Consider the following 16,198-nt stretch of genomic DNA (forward strand, 5'->3'; position numbering starts at 1 on the left):
GCTTTTGGTTTGGATTGAGGCTGACCGACTGCAGCTACGCTGCTGCAGCCAGCACTTTCGATCAAGAGCTCTATCTATTGAAGAAAAAGAAAATCTGCAAATTAGTAGTCAACGCGAATGAAAGAAATGAGGATGAAAGTTAAGGGGAGGAAAGGGGAGGAAAGGGAGAGGGAGAAAAGGCGATCGAAAGTCGATATAGAAGGGCAATCAAACTACAGCCACAGGCAGCTGGAGAGGAGAGAATGAGTGAGTACCTTTGTTGTTGTTGAGTTGGATCCGAAGCGAAAGGGTCGCCGGGCGTTTCGTAGCAGTGCACAAGTTAGAGTACACACAAGTGCACAGGAGAGGGAAGAAGAGAAGAAAGCTAGGTCAGACCCTCGCCATGCGAGGTAAGGCATAGAAAAGCCGACCGTGCCTCCACCTCTGGTAACAAACCAACCAACCATCTCCGGTAACAAAACCAACCAACCAACAGACGAGACGAGTGACCGATTGAGGAAGACGGTGGACCGAGTGAGGAAGACCGAGGTATTTGGGTAATTCCCACCCTTCTTCTCCCCTTTCCGATAATTCCCATCCTTCTTCTCCCCTTTCCTTGTGGGCCAGCCTCTCAACGCATCCACGTACTCTTTGGATCAACAATTCTCACCTTTCTTCTCCCTCTTTTCTTGTTGACCGGCCTCTCAACGCATCCACGTACCCTTTGGATCAAACAATTAGTGCGTGCGCTCCAATTTTCGTTTTTAGACTTTTCAAGTCTTTTACTCCAAATCATATCATTCCATCTATACCTCTTCTTTTTTCCCTTTTTGCAAGGACAAATTTTCGTTTATACCATTATTTTCGCTATAATAAATGTAGTAGCAAAATATATCATTTACACAAGTGCACCACCATCTCATTCTCATCTCAAATCACTAGCTTGGCTAGATGCCAATGGCCGTATGGTATATACATTTGGCCCGTTCTTCACACATCCTGCTGATTCAAATCATCCATTTCATGGGCAACATCTCACATTTTCATTTCATTTCATTTCATATATTCTTCTTCTTCAACACCTACGTACTACTAATTTGCTGCTACAAGAGTCTTGTATGCATATACAAAACCTCAAGGCTGTGGAACCTCTTCCTTCAACTTCTCCACTGAACAGTTCTCACAGATGAATACAGACAACGTCCGTCCATCTCAATAATACAGTCTTCTTCATCAGCCTGAAAAACACCACAAAACAAAAGTTTAGGCAAGACAACTTACCACCATATTAGGTAAAATGAAATGACTAAAATTCTTAACTCGTGTGCTTTACAATAATTGATCGAATGTTGAACACAGGCGCACATACTCCCTCGTAACAATATCGAGATATAACAATATCTGCTCAAGTACCACACAGATGATCAACATATATATGCCTTACCTTGTTCCGTCTTGTGTTCCAACAAGCTGTCCCAGCGGCTTTTCAGGATCTCGTATGCGTCTGAACATGGAAGTGCGATTACACGGGAGCCGCCGTCAGTTGGCAGCTCAATCACCAGCCCCAGACGCAATAGTGTCTCCATAGCTTTGTCAATAGGCATTTCGATCTACAGGGATAACAGAGAATGACTCACTTCACAATTTTCATGATAACCAACCAAACAATTCTAGATGCTCATCCATACCTTCGCCTTAAATTTCTCGTACATAAACTGCTCACATGTATCTCTGATGCTTACACGAGATGACACCTGCATGGGGTTAGCTAGGAAAAGCGATTAGTGACATGTCATGTAGGTCCTAGCCTCCTATACTGTATTGAAAGCAAACATGCCATACCTGATACTTTTTCCTGCACAGTAACATACCATATGCCAAAAGCGCTTCTTTATACTGAACAAAACACTCATTAAGGGAGAACCCTTTCTGAAAAAGCTGATCATATGCACAAAAAAAAACCCCATGTTTTTCTCTGTTAACTGAATCTCACCTGTTGTTGCTCAGAAGCGTCAAGGAGAAAATAAACTGAACCAAATCCACTTGCTAATGTCTTCTCATAGAGCGTTTTATTGACCAGAAGCTGGACAAGAAAAATATTCAACTGACTTCAAAACCTTACGGCAGTACACACTTATTTTTTTTTTCAGGTAAGGAGTTAATACCAAATATATCCATCACACTATGTGAACTACTATATCGTACAATTTTCACAATTTGTTATGCATGCATATGCTAATATATCGATGAATTCCTCTCTGGTGCCTGTTAGGAGGCCACCAAAGCTAAGTACCATCACAAACAACCATGTTTGTTGTAAAATTGCACTAAATTTCTCAAAATCTTAATGAATTTGTCTAGCGGAAAAAAAAATATATCGACGAATTTTAAGTAATCATGTAAACATATGAAAAAGTAATGATTTACCTGGTATCTATCCCTAGTTTGTTTGTAACCCAGCGCCACACGGAACACAAGTATTGCTAGTGCAGTAAAGGCAACTATATCAAGAAGAAAAGCCGATCTGCATCACCATTGGAGAAAGAAAACAATATCATATGTTTTGTTAGAATAAAAAGTAGTCCCCTCAAATCTACTGATGTATAAATTTACATACTTACGGAGATGAGGCTAAACTCTCAAATTTGTAGTTCACGACATAAGCCAACAAACCTATTACGGTAGCAATATCCAACCTTACCTGTGTTAGGGAAGAAAAACATAACTATAGGTGCAGAAAACGGGGGAATAAGAATAGCAAACGGAATAGCTGTATAAACAGACGAAATGGTAAGATCTGTTTTCATGGGGAGGGATAAAATGACAAGAATTACTGTATCTAGGATGCGGAAGGACAACTTCTTGTGAGGAAAAACCACCTGCAACAAAAGTTTAGCCTAGTAGTCATTATGGTTTCGATATGCTCGATTTTGTAGGATGATAGATCTGCGTTGGAGTTTATTTAATCATTTTTTTCCATTTTAGTAGACATCATAGATAATCAAGGCTTGTAAATGGTAAGATGATAGTGCCAGGCGGAAAAAATAGTAGATGATAGTAATCTGAATAGCACAAACAAAATGTGAGACACTATACTTTTTCAATAGGTGTAAGATACTCAGCACACTTACTGGCAGATCAGGGATGGGGATCCTTTCAAAAATTTTCAGTTGCAATGGCATCATGTCTGATTTTTCTCTCTCTTTGCTTTGATCAGCCTCATCAGTATAAAGTAGGATCAGTTCTTGGAATGCTGGTTCCTGACGAAGAACAAGCCAGAATTTAGCATTTCCTTTGCAAGCTAGCTTCTTTAAAGAAAAATATTTGTACTTTTCTGGCATCCTATATAATATAGAATTGTAAAGGATAATAACAGAAACCATTTCAATATTGTCAATTTTCTCACCATAATAGTGATACCAATGTTTAGTCCAAAGGCTGTGTATTCTATACACATTTGAATTGCTTCCTTTACTTTCAATTCATTACCCAAGGTGTAACACAAGTCCATATATGTTGTATAGCAGTACACCTGCTTGGTTTTGTGATTTTGATGTTGGGTTCGAGTACATGGTCAATCAATCATTCAGTCAATATCCCAACAGTCTAAACATTTTTATCATTTAACATAATGAATATTTTATAAATATATGTAGGCACCAAAATTAATTAGCTATTAGTAAGAAACATGTTTCTACAACTCAAACATTGTAGATACCTGAAGAGTAGACTTCCCAAATAAAACACCAAAAGAAGCTTTTGTTATCTCCCAGAGATTGTTGTTACAAGATTCTCTGCTTGCTGGCGCCCATATATTTGCAAGTGTTATTCTTGGCAGAAAATTTGGCCTACAACCAGCGCCTTATTCAGTAAATCTAAAGAGCATCACTTACTAATGTTAAACATATCTCAATAGTTATTTTCCCAAAAGAAAGAACCAAGAAACAAAGTTGAACAATGGTGCTTATTGATGGCTTGCTAATAAATCCAATAAGGTTAAACAAGGGTCTAACCTCACATAGCCTTCAAGATCTTTTGTATCGATATCTGACTTTATTGTTGCTTCTGGCAGAGAAGGGATTAAACCAGTCCAAGCAAGCAATCTTCTTAGAAGTCTGCCACGAGGACCAACTGGTGACAGGATTCCTTCGTAACGAGAGACTGCCCTTTGAGCAGCAATCCAAATAGGAAGATCAGCATCCGGTAATTGATCAGATCTAAGTTTATCCCATGAAGAGTTCTCAATCAACGAAAGCGAATTCTCCGCATAGGTTTGCTCTTTAAGCCAGACTTTAAGTTTTTCAATCCAGATCTGAAATCCCTCATTCCCTGTTGATCTTTTCAATGCCTGCCATGAACTAAATAATCACATACAATTAGCTAAAAATTGTTACATGCACGCAACATCAAACTAGTAGTAATGGGTCTAGCAATCAACCATACTTAAAAGAGTTGAAAAAAGGAGTACAACATGAGTGCCAATTTATAACACAATGCCTACACATAGACAGGATGAGAAGTTGAGAACTGCAATAGTCAAATTGTCTTAAAAATTAATTTATATGCGATCCTAACTTGAATTTTGTTAATAGCCTGGCCAGCTAATTTTGGAATTATCTTTTCTTTCATAATTATTTTACAATTATCTAAAATAGTACAGGGGCTACAGTGATGTACACTGATGTATGTTTCAGACTGTTCACGTAACAACTAAAGATAATGATGTCTTCTGCATAATAACTTTGCCTCTGTATTTAGGAACACAGATCCCAAGAATAAAACAGTTAGAACCATTTGCGAGTATATGTCTCAGGTTATGAAAAGACTAGGTTGAATTCTAACTTCATTTGTGCACGATCTAAGATTGATGCTACTATCTGTTGGTCCAAACCATTCATTGGTTACTACAGTACTGGTCGTGAGTGGAAACTGGGGCAGGTTGAATTGTTAACACTACCAGGACAGCGCAGTATAAGAAATAATTTCTTTTATATGATGAGCAAGAAATTAGCATAACACATTAGGATGGAAAGATTAACTGACCTCATTGAGCCATTTCCCCAGCTTCCTCAAGGGCTTGGAGAAGCCAAAGAAGATATTTTGCAAGAGTTTAGACTGTAGGTAATCAAGCTTTTCAACCAACAGTAGGCCCTTCTGCCTCTCCGTTGCATACCCACGCCTGTGAAGAAAAAGGGTTATATATTCATTCGTACCATGGTGAGTTACATGTGTAGATAGGCTATCAGGTTGCAAAAAGGAAACAAGAGGGGTTACCTGAATATGATAGCATTGGACTCAGCTGCCTTTTTCCAATCGACATAAATGGGCAAAGTCAAGAGGTAATCGGTGTTTAGGGCGTATGTCAAGAGCAGGTCTTGCGCAGAGAGCTCTTCAAATTGAGCATTGCGCAGAAGGTTCATGAAGGAGCGCTGGAAATGAGTTGCAAAAGCAATTCTGGAAACAAGTGCGTGTTGAGTTGAGTTATCAGCATAGGCACAGTATATAGTACTAGTAAGTGGAAGTGAAGAGGATCCGATTAATTGTTACCTGTTGTGTGAATCAGGGTCTGGTGACAATCCCAGGAGTGTTCTGAGACCCAAGCTTCTGGTAAGAAGCAAGGTTCCGTTGTCTGTAATGCCAAAAAAACCAGCAGTGGTGTTGGCGTTGCCGTTGAGCACGGATTGGTCATCGTCATCGTCATCAGCGGCAGCGGTGTGTTGGTGATGGTTGTGGGTGAGCATGTAATAGGTTCGCATTTCCTCGAGCATCTCCTTGTGCTCTGCGTGGAGGAGGGCGTCCAGGCATCTGCCATGCATGTATCATTGAATTGAATTGAATTGGACTTGAAGTGAGGAGCGGAGAAGATGAGCAACGAACCTTGCAAAGCGCTTGAAGTCAGCAGCCGCAGCAGAGGTGGGAGAGGGAGTGGGAGGTTGGGATGGGAAGAGGGAGAGGAGAGCGTCGAGGAGGGCGGGCTTGGAGACGGCGATGTAGCGTTGGCGCGGGACGTGGATGCCGGGGATGGCCTTCCTCCCCTTCAAGTCGAAGTCGCCGTCGTCATCAACAGTGGGTTGGTTCCATGGGTCGGAGTCGGAGCGGAATTGGACGGTGGCGGAGGAGAGCTTTGGGGAAGAGGAAGAGGAGCAGCGCGTGGCCGTGGTGGGTGGTCTGCTGCTTATTCGGACATCCCCAGGAGGCGGAGGCACGGAGAAGGAGAGTGGTGGCTTGGCGCCGGCGCCGGCACGCAGTAGAAGGAGGGGCATCGCCGGCGCCGACGACGACGCACAGCACAGGGGGGGATAACCTGGGCGCGCAATGGCAGGCAAGAGCAAGAGGATAACCCGCCCAACCATGGGTTTCCTGCCACGTCGTGGTATCTTCATGGGCCGGGCCGGGCCGTGGCACGTGGCAACAACGAACGAACGAACGGCCCAGTCTGTCTGATCCCATCCGATTTCCGATGGGATCCCAACATCGATCTCCCCCGCCGCCGCCGCCTTCTGGCTTCTCCCTCCGACTCCGATCCGCCGCCGCCGCCTCCCTACCTCCATCTCCATCTCCATGACCGCCTGCGCCTCCTCCTACTCAAGTCCGGTCCGGCAACAACCTCCTTCACTCATAAAGCCCGGAAACTACTGAGTACGAATTCCCCTCCTCCCTCTTAATCTATCTATTCTATGGCTATGGCTTCAACCCCTAGTTCATCTGTTACTTTCTGCACCGCACAATAACAAGGCTACTGGAGGGAGTACTAATTTTCTTAGATTCAGCCCTTGCTAGTTGCTGCTAATTGCCATAGCAGCCAGCCACAACTCTCTCGCTCACATTACGGCACCATCTTTCTCAACTATCTAATGATTCCTTCTATATTTCCTATATATCACAACCATCGCTACTTTTCTTCTATTCATCTACTCCCCTGCTACATACTTCTCTCCGCAATAATTGAGTAGGATGAAGAGAGAACAAAAAAAATACAATTCCTGTGATTTTATGACGTGGCAAATGAAAACAAAAATAGTGATATCCCAAATAATGGGGAAGGGATAAATTCATAGCATAATGGATGCACATTCTATAGCTACTATTTGTTCTGTGTCTCCTGCTTTTCTCTATTTGTGCTACAAGTATCATACCAACACTTCACCTGCACTTGTTCTTCTACAAAAGATGCTTGTTCTAATCTGGAATTCATGCAATGCACAGAGGGAGACCATGGTTTTTTTGTACATTTTTTTTCTTTGTTTGTAGTCTCACCAAGTGTACGTTCTATCTATTATTTCTCTAGTATTTATCATTTACATTACTTATGCATAGTAGGGAATTGTAATAAGTGATTTCGGTTAAAAAAACTATTGGAATGTACCTAAATGTCTGCTTTCATCTCCATTGCAGGACCTCCTCTTTCACATCTCAAACAGAGTTCATGGGTAGTACAGCTGCAGCGGGTGGTAACCTGCGAACCGCCCTCTCGTACTGTGTGCAGCAAGTTCGCAACTATGATTATCACCACTATCTCTGCCTTCTCCACCTACCTCCAGCTATGCGCAAGGCTGCATTCGCCTTCCGAGCCTTCAACATTGAGACGGCAAAGGCCATGGATGTTGTCTCGGACCCTAAGACTGGCCTTATGCGCCTCCTCTGGTGGAAAGATGTAGTCGACAAGGTCTTTGCAAACAAGCTGGTTGAGCACCCTGTTGCCCAGGTGCTCTCTTCTGTTGTGTCCGAGCACAAGATTAGCAAGCATTGGCTCAAGAGGTCTGTGGAGGCAAGGATAAACGATGCAAACCGGGATGATTATGCCATTCCTGAGACAATTTCTGAATTGGAGAGGTATGCAGAGGACACCCAATCTACCATCCTTTACATGACGTTGCAAGCTGGTGGGATACAGTCAACTATCGCTGATCATGCCGCCTCACACATAGGCAAAGCTAGTGGGCTGCTACTGCTACTCAAGGCTTTGCCTCACCATGTGAGTAAGCAAGGGAGGATACCGTATATCCCAGCAAGTATAGCTGAGGAGTGCGGTCTGCTTACACGGGAAGGTGGCCGATCAGAGGTCAGGATGGGAGATGAGCTCCCAGATGCAGTTTTCAAGGTTGCATCTGTTGCTGATGCTCACCTGCAGAAGGCGCGGGAGCTGGCCTCTTCTGTGCCAGCGGAAGCAATCCCTGTACTCCTCCCAGGGGTACCAGCCCAGGTCCTTCTGGACTCCTTACGACGCCGTGAATTCAACGTCTTTGATTCACGGTTGTCAAGGGGAGTTCATGGGATATCTCCTTTGTGGTACCAGATAAAGCTCATCTGGCACTCGGTGCGGAAGAAGTACTGACTAACTCATCCACACAAGCACCCATAAAGAGCTCGGGTTAGTTGTGTGTCTTTTTTTTTACCAAAATGCAATAAGGTTGATAAACAGATTGAAAAACTCTGACTTGTTGGTTGGTGCATGTATCTGAGCAATGTCGATGTACGTTCCTCTCTAGGATACACAAGTGTTGTTCGAATTGTTCGTTTTGTTTGCGATCCGTTTTTGCACGAAGCAGAGGAATGTAACAGGGTGGATGCTGTTTTTTTCTTTCTGTTGAGTTTGTTGTGCAATTGCTTGCCAACGAGCTACTGGCTTTTTATGCTTGCTAAGCATTGGTCATATTCACCTAGATTGGTTGGTTGATGGGCATTGGGCCTATTTGGTGATGGCAGTCCATTATATTGGGGCCCAAGAGCAGAAGGCAACCGGGCTCCAGTGCAATGTCATTGCATTGCGTGATGCTTAAGCCTGATATTATGGACGTGATGTTTAAGTCAGTTCAGCTCAACAAGTTGGACATGCTCATCTCCCCGTGCAAGAAAACACCATCATCATCCTCTCTTTGACGGACTTTCATCTGCTTTTCCATTCCTCAGGTAATTGCAGTATGGAACAGCAATATTTGTTTACTAATACTCATATGTTTGCTGCAAAAACCTTGTGTGCTGTTTTTCTGCATCATTTCGGGCTTGTTGCTTCTGCAGGATCTGATCAATGTCTTCTTTTTTTCCACGACAAAAAGAACAGATTTGTTATTAACAATGCAGCTTTTTACCACTTTTTGATGAGTAGCAATTTTTACCATTGTAAAGTTTAACAGTTATCAGTTACTACCAGTCACCAAGGTATGCCTAGGTAACTTTGGCAGTTCACTGAAAATGTTCTCAGAAAGTCAAGCAACTATGAGTGCTTGACTTTCTGAGGGCATCAGGAAATGCATAATATTTACTGTCAGAAATCAGCAGGTGCCGTATGGAACAGCTCATGAAGGCAGAAGACTTGCTGTGCACTTAAGCTAATAGTACTCAATTGTGCTGTTAAACAAATATGTCCATTTTGTTTTTTTCTTTCATTTGGTTTAAATGCTGCGGCAGCTTGCCAAACACAAAGTCAAGAAGTAATAAAAAATATCACAATATCATCAACGGAAACTAACAAATGAGAAAAATATAATAACAGGAATTAATCATAGTGTTCAACATCTGATTCGCCATAGCCCTTTAATTCTCTTAAATTTGTTAATATTTGAAGCATTCTCAATGTCTAAGGCGTGCACAAGAACATAATGAATCCTCTATATGAAAATAAAGGTTATTTGCTTCAGTTAAATCATTTGTCCAATTCATTATTTTCACTGCTTCAATTACTTTCCACTGTTCGTTTTTCATGTTGTTGCTGCTGAACTGAATGGAGATATATTCTTCTAGCTTAAGATACTGTGCAACTCTACATCTTTATGGTTTCTACTTGTTCAATATTTTTACCACATCAGGTTCTGAAACAGCTGCTTGCTCATTCTCTATCGTTCTTTATTGAAAGGTTAACCGTGTTAACTCTAGTGCAAGGCAACTAATATATTATTTGGCAAATTGGATAAGTTTAGCAGCCTGCATGAGCCAATAAAGTGAGTAGCAAATCCTTGAGAGGTACTTAGGAGGACAAACACCTGTCCTCACGCTTAAAAGTAACTCAACGTAGCCTTTTCTTGTTTGGGTCCTTGAGCCTTGCCTTTTCTGTGTTTGGTCCCTGGTGGAGTAAACAGCAATCACTGAGGGAAGAAGCATTGTCCCCTTGTTGGTTGGCCCCCAATCCATATGCATGCTTGCTTGCTTCAGAGCTAGTCCCATTATTGTTCACTGTGGCCTGCTTGTGTTGTATCTAGGCAGTGGTCTTCATGTGTGGCTGGGTCTATGCTCGACTCAGTTCATGAGTATATATTGCTGCTGGGTGTGTAGGTGGAGTCAGCTTAAGTATGCATGCCATAGTAACTCCAGGCAAGATACTCACGGCAATTATTGTTGCATTTTCTGTCATTGCAGACAGTAGAATCAGTGTTCCCGATCCAAGCAGCAGGCATCCAAGTTAGAACTGTTCCTTCACATAGTATTTCGGCTTGTTCTTCTCTGATTGTTCAGCCAGGAACCTGACTCACCATTCACCAGCATGTGGTATTTTAGCATGATGAAAGCCTTAGAAACCACGGCAACTGTAAAATTGTTCAATCTTTCATTAAAAAAAACCTAGTTTTTCTTGTTGAGCATGTTCATATATGTCATTATACAGTACCTAGGCATTATATGTATGTCTGAAAAATTAGATAATCAAGTATATGCTTGCATTCCGTGGTTTCTTTATTAAGCTTGGTCAGGTTTGGGGTACAAATACTCATAAGCCCAATCATAGCACTAGGTTTGGAGGTTAGGGTTGAGACTAACCTGAACCAATGTCATTTGAAGAGGATTTACTTGTAGGGCTCCTGGCTTCGTGCCTACTGCGTACCCCTGACCCCAGGTAGAGTATGGATAGATTGAGTTGATTTTTTTTCAAATTGTCAGCTCTTTTCCTTCTCGTGGACTTATATTGAGTCGTGCACTTTCTGTGATTCCTTAAAGCAGTTTTTAAATATATATCTCTTTTGTTGTTCTGCAGATTTACCAAAGCAATTTTTCTAGCATTTTCTCATGGAAGTGAACAATACCATGAAAGTGGTGGGTTGCGTACGTTTTGAGTACAATGATTCGATTAATTGCCGAGACAGGAAGAATAAAATAGATTGATCTTGTTATATTTGGAAATGGTGGGTCTGCATCCATGATTCCACAATACATACTCCTCCAGCTTGGAATGAGCACAACAATGAAGTAAGTATGAGGAGCTTTTTCCCCTCCATTGCATATATATGTTCTCTAAATCTCTTGTGCAGTCCTGGAATGTTAATTAATTATATGTGATGCATGCATCTAAATGCATCATTGTTGAGCTGGTATATGTAGCAGGCTATACATATATATTCTTTAAGTGTGAAACAGAGGAGAGTAATTAAGGGTGGTAGAGGGGTTGCATGATGGGTTCTCACATGAGGGCTTTCACGCAGGCATCATTTTATCTTCCTCTACAAACAAACATCACCCCCTCCCTTCTCTCTCTCTATAACTTAATTATTCCCTCCTTCCTCTCCCCCTCATCTCATCCTCTCATGCCTACCTGGTTCCCAACACCTTTGCCTTTTCCACACCTTTTTAACCTCATACACGCGCAAATAATTATATCATTTATACTGCATTTCCTCCTTTCATTCTCAGAAAGACAGAAGCTGCAGCCGCTGACATGGTGGTCCGTATACTTCATGATACGACACACACATAGACAACTGAGAAGTAGTGAGATGTGTGATGCATGCAAGAGGGAGGGCTGTGCGTCCGGGCTGCATGGCTTGTGCTGGAGTGTGGGGTTCTTGCACTATATAAGCCAGAAGCTAAGTTGGTGGGAGGCATGCATGCATGCCTTTCTTCCTACCTCTTATGCATGTTTGACAATCTTCATCTCTTGAAAAGCAACGGTTGGGAACCATCAGCTTCCAAGGTACCACCACATTGCCGGGGGTTGCTATCTCATCTCTAGCTTTCTGTCTCTAATGCTGTCATCTGCCTACTTGCTGAGTTGCTTCACATCATCCTTTGGACATAATCACCAACATACTCTCTGGTAGGTGAGTTCCATTACTGTTCCGCCTTTGTTTTTGCGTCATTATCCTAATTTCCGTAGGCTTACATAGTTGTCATTTCGTTCTCTGTGTTTTGGAGACGCAAACTTATTTGTCTGACAGTTCAAAAACATATAAACAGACAACTTGGATGATATTTTGCTCTTAGATTCATTAGTTCCCTGTGTAAATGGTTTATGACTCCTGAAAGAACTACATCTATGCTCTCCAGGAAGTACCAGAGTGATATGGCTAGCTAGTTACACAGATGATTTTTCAAACTTCTTAGCACTCTGTTAAGCTGTATGCATACGAGTGATCATGGACAATTAATCTTCTACTGAAGTTCTATTAACCATACATATACTTTGTTAAATTTCTTCTACTGATCCACATGCAACGAGTATTTGTATATGGCCTGTTCAGTTTTTCTTCTCTTTAGCATTCAATATGATTTAATTGAACTGCTCTATTTATGATCTTCAGGAGTTCTTCCATGCATATGCATGCGTCCTTTCTTCAATATATATCTTCTAATTGACTGTATTCGCAGTTTTGAACTAAGTCGATCGTCTTCTAGACAAACTTGTGATGGGCATGTACCACTCTATAACTAAATGAATCTATGATGCCCTGTTGTGTTTCAGCCTTATCTGCATGTTTTTGGCATCATACATTTGCTAGCAGCTGGTCTAGTTGCTTGAGATCATTGGTCTATACATAATAATTAAAATCTAGGTAATAAAACTGCCTATTGTTATGAGAGTCGCTACCATAGCAATAACAGGTAATTGTTGCAACAGCTTGTTTTCTGTTGCATTAAAATCATAATAGCAGTAAATAGGAATCCTTAGTACTTGCCGTGAATTAGCATTTCTTGAACTGATTGTTACGAAATGAACACATGCATGCATAAATAGAAAGACATCAGGTTCATCCCTTGGACTATGCATGTTTTAATTAATAACTGTAGCTACACACTTCTCTATTTTCTCCGACATTTTAATTTGGAAAAAAAATGTAAGAAATGTACAAGGGTTTAAGGAACATGTTTGTAGAATATGTGCATGCATGGTGAAGTGTGCTGAAAATTTGCTAGGTCGATATATGTACTGGTCTCGTGCATTAGAAAATTGACATTTTTGGTAGTGCGCAATGCAAATGACGTGATATTCAATACTGGTACGTACGGGTGAGATGCTTGTTTTTTTATCTTCTTGTTTATTACATATTACTATGTTAGTCTCTCCTTATGTAATTCCAAACCACGTACGATAATTTAAGAATTTCATGCTATCTAATCTTCTTTGACTCCGCACTGCTTGAAGCAAAATATATATTGTGCCAAAAGCACATCGTGTAGAAATATATAAATAAAATCCATAATGTATAATTAACGAGAGTATCTATATAATGTTTGTGCATATTGGCGTACTTGTTACATATGTTGAAACACCAGAAGTTTACAATCACATAGCAGAAGAGGTTTATCTATTACAAACCACGATTATATTCATGAAGCTTTTAATTTGTCCTCCATGACCTTATTTCATATAGAAACACACGTACGAAGGTCAATATATATATAAGCAGCACACAAACACCACACGTTGTACTAGCTAGAGTAGTCTTATTTACACGGCATTAATATGTAGCTCAAACCACTTGTATCGATCTGTCCAATTGATACGATACGATCATAATCATTATTGAGATAATTTTATCTATAAGATATAATATATCTTGATTAAATGCGTGCAGGGCATCGATCATGCATGGATCGATCACTTCCATGGATCAATTTGGCTGCTTGACGTTGATGTGGACGCATAATCGGCGGCTGCCACCTCTTGCTGCTTGTCACTGACCTGAAGAATGTCTCCTTCATCAGTATAATGATCCGCAGGCTTGTTTGTAGCATCATTGCTAAGCTGAGAGGCAACAAACTTGTCAAGAACTCTCCAGTCAGTGGTAGTGGCTTGATCGACTGCATGCATGTCGTCAAAGAAGGGATCAGCCTGAGCATGGTGCATGTTGATTTGGTGGTGATCAGGTGAGACCAAAAGAGAATGGAAGGAGGAAGTAGAACTCTCCAGGTCATGGGGCATGGTGTTGAGGAGATGATGGCCTGCCGCAGGGACTTGGAGCTGCTGAATCTTAGTAGTGAGGTCTCTGTGCTTGTAAGTGGTGTGGAGGTGTTGCTCTTGCAGCGTGATGCCGGCGTGGTGTTGGTGTGGGCGCAATATTGATGATCTGGTGATCATCATCGGAGACATGAAGGCGCCCGGTGCATCTTCATCAACGTACCAGCTGCCGCAAGGTGCGTCATGGTCTGAATCTCTTCTTGTTGTGGGTAATCTCTTCTTGAACACCCGGCATACCACCCACCCTTCTTCCTGCATGCATCATATCCATTCTTTAATTTATAACCTTGAATGAATTAATTGCATTAATTGGAGTATGTGACGTTTCTCTGAAGCTAGCATATATATGCAAGCAGATGGATGAACTGGAAATTAAGAAGAAGATAGATAGATATATACTCCTACCTGCGGCGGGGCCGTCTCGGTGGTCTCGAGGCGGTACTCGTGCATGATCCAGTCGGACTTGTGGCCGTTGGGGGCGCGGCCGCGGTAGTAGACGAGCGTCTTCCTCATGCCCACGAGGAGGCTGTGCTGCTTGGTGGCGTAGATGGGCTTGTCTCGCCCCGTCGCCTTCCAGAACCCGGCCGCCGTCGCACGGTTGGTCCTCGTCCCCGTCGGGTACTTCTTGTCCTTGTGGCTGAAGAAGTACCATTCGTTCTGCTCCTCCGCCGCCGACCCGCCATTGATCCGGCAACGCTCTGCATGCATGGTTATACTCCCAGTTAATTATTGCTGGCTTAATTAGCACACGAATATTGTACACATCTATCATATGCATGCATGTACGTACTGTACTGAGTACTGACCTTGCAGATCCCATGGCTCAATCTTGTAGAGATCGACGTCCTTGATGACATTGAGATCAATCCTTCTTGCGGCCACCTTCTTCCGAAGGTAGTAATCCACCAGCTCTTCGTCCGTCGGGTGGAAACGAAATCCAGGAGGAACCTGCGCCTGCTGCTGCGTGCTGCTGCTGCTCATACTAGATCCATCCATTTCGATCGATCGATCGCTATCTATCTATATATTTGAGAGCCTGCCTCTGCTTGCCTGAAATCACAGTCATGCATGCATGTCAATATTGTTATAAACTACGAATACTTACAGTGATGTACGTACGTACGTAGTCGATCGATCGAGAGCAGTTAATTAATTACTGTATACATGATTTTTTTTTTAATCCAGCTGAACACCTGGCTGGGGCTGGCTGGCCGGCTGGAGACGCATGAATGCATGTGATAATGGATTAGATAGATCGAATGAAAAGTGCAGTAGTGGTATATATATAGGAATGCATGCAGTCGAAGGGAAGCAACAGCTAGCAAGCAGGAGAGGGAGAGTGAGCACGATCGATGATGATTTGGAGTGACGCACGCATAATGCATTACTAGCTAACAAAATGAATGAATGAATATATATATATGCTGCCTGCAGCCTGCATGTGGTGCATGCTCACTCATTGCTCTTTGTGGAATGTTCCCCGGCCGGCCTCTCTCCTCTCACTAGCTCATACCATAGTGAGTGAAAAAGTCCTCATCATGCATGCAGCATGCTGTATGTCCCTAGCTACCAATGCAACCTTAATTTGTCACACTATCTAGCTACTACTACTGCATGTATAGCTAGATAGATCAAACTGTACTGTATGTGTGTACATCTCGATCTGTGTATAGTATGTCTTGCCTGCGTGTACATATTTTTAAGCTCGATTAATTGTACTCTTATTGATTACATACAGAGATGATATCATGTTGCAGCTATAGCCAGCCATCTCGATCTTTTGTGCTTAATTTAATTTGAATGGGTGAGATCTAGCTATCTGCTGATTAATTGATCGATGAGTGTATATATAAACACCTTATTTGTTAATTTCTCTCTTCGATCCTATGTACACATGTACATGTACATTTTGCGCGTGCTTGGGAACTTATGATTGTGCTACCACGTCCATGTTTATCACAGTAATTAGTATCCTAGCTAATTCAGAGATGTGCAGTCAATTGCTATATTTTTGTGTTATATGCATACTGATCAGCCTTTTGCATAATAATATGTAGA

At 42.0% G+C, this 16,198-nt stretch overlaps 3 protein-coding genes and 1 long non-coding RNA gene across 5 annotated transcripts; 2 read left to right on the forward strand and 2 right to left on the reverse strand.

Annotated features, from left to right (window-relative positions):
* Nucleotides 1-898: 898 nt before the first annotated feature.
* On the reverse strand, nucleotides 899-6,542 carry LOC4339851 (uncharacterized). 2 transcript variants are annotated; one of them, XR_001546730.3, is made up of 15 exons: nucleotides 5,857-6,542; nucleotides 5,527-5,784; nucleotides 5,254-5,433; nucleotides 5,023-5,158; nucleotides 3,993-4,327; nucleotides 3,698-3,827; nucleotides 3,111-3,239; nucleotides 2,814-2,858; nucleotides 2,597-2,680; nucleotides 2,407-2,503; nucleotides 1,973-2,062; nucleotides 1,822-1,875; nucleotides 1,668-1,733; nucleotides 1,424-1,589; nucleotides 899-1,217 (listed from the first exon to the last, which is right to left on the reverse strand). XR_001546730.3 is itself a non-coding variant. In XM_015787472.3 (15 exons), the coding sequence occupies exons 1-15, from the start codon at nucleotides 6,540-6,542 to the stop codon at nucleotides 1,213-1,215; spliced, it is 2,457 nt and encodes an 818-aa protein (XP_015642958.1). In that variant the 3' UTR covers nucleotides 899-1,212. The 2 variants fall into 2 exon arrangements, 1 of the variants encoding a protein (XP_015642958.1); XM_015787472.3 differs by having other exon boundaries at nucleotides 2,601-2,680.
* LOC4339852 (uncharacterized) lies at nucleotides 6,387-8,560 on the forward strand. The gene is made up of 2 exons (XM_015787479.3): nucleotides 6,387-6,618; nucleotides 7,375-8,560. Exon 2 carries the CDS (start codon nucleotides 7,406-7,408, stop codon nucleotides 8,312-8,314), a length of 909 nt encoding a protein of 302 aa, XP_015642965.1. The 5' UTR covers nucleotides 6,387-6,618; nucleotides 7,375-7,405; the 3' UTR covers nucleotides 8,315-8,560.
* A 3,237-nt stretch (nucleotides 8,561-11,797) lies between these two features.
* LOC136356881 (uncharacterized) lies at nucleotides 11,798-15,440 on the forward strand. Its single transcript, XR_010741908.1, has 4 exons — nucleotides 11,798-12,002; nucleotides 13,758-14,316; nucleotides 14,497-14,849; nucleotides 14,976-15,440. It is a non-coding gene; the product is annotated as an uncharacterized lncRNA (long non-coding RNA).
* On the reverse strand, nucleotides 13,781-15,136 carry LOC4339853 (NAC domain-containing protein 105). Its single transcript, XM_015787478.3, has 3 exons — nucleotides 14,947-15,136; nucleotides 14,546-14,838; nucleotides 13,781-14,392 (listed from the first exon to the last, which is right to left on the reverse strand). The coding sequence occupies exons 1-3, from the start codon at nucleotides 15,134-15,136 to the stop codon at nucleotides 13,781-13,783; spliced, it is 1,095 nt and encodes a 364-aa protein (XP_015642964.1).
* Nucleotides 15,441-16,198: the final 758 nt, after the last annotated feature.

The sequence above is a fragment of the Oryza sativa genome, chromosome 6 (genome assembly GCF_034140825.1).
Source record: "Oryza sativa Japonica Group chromosome 6, ASM3414082v1".
Taxonomy (NCBI): Eukaryota; Viridiplantae; Streptophyta; class Magnoliopsida; order Poales; family Poaceae; genus Oryza; species Oryza sativa.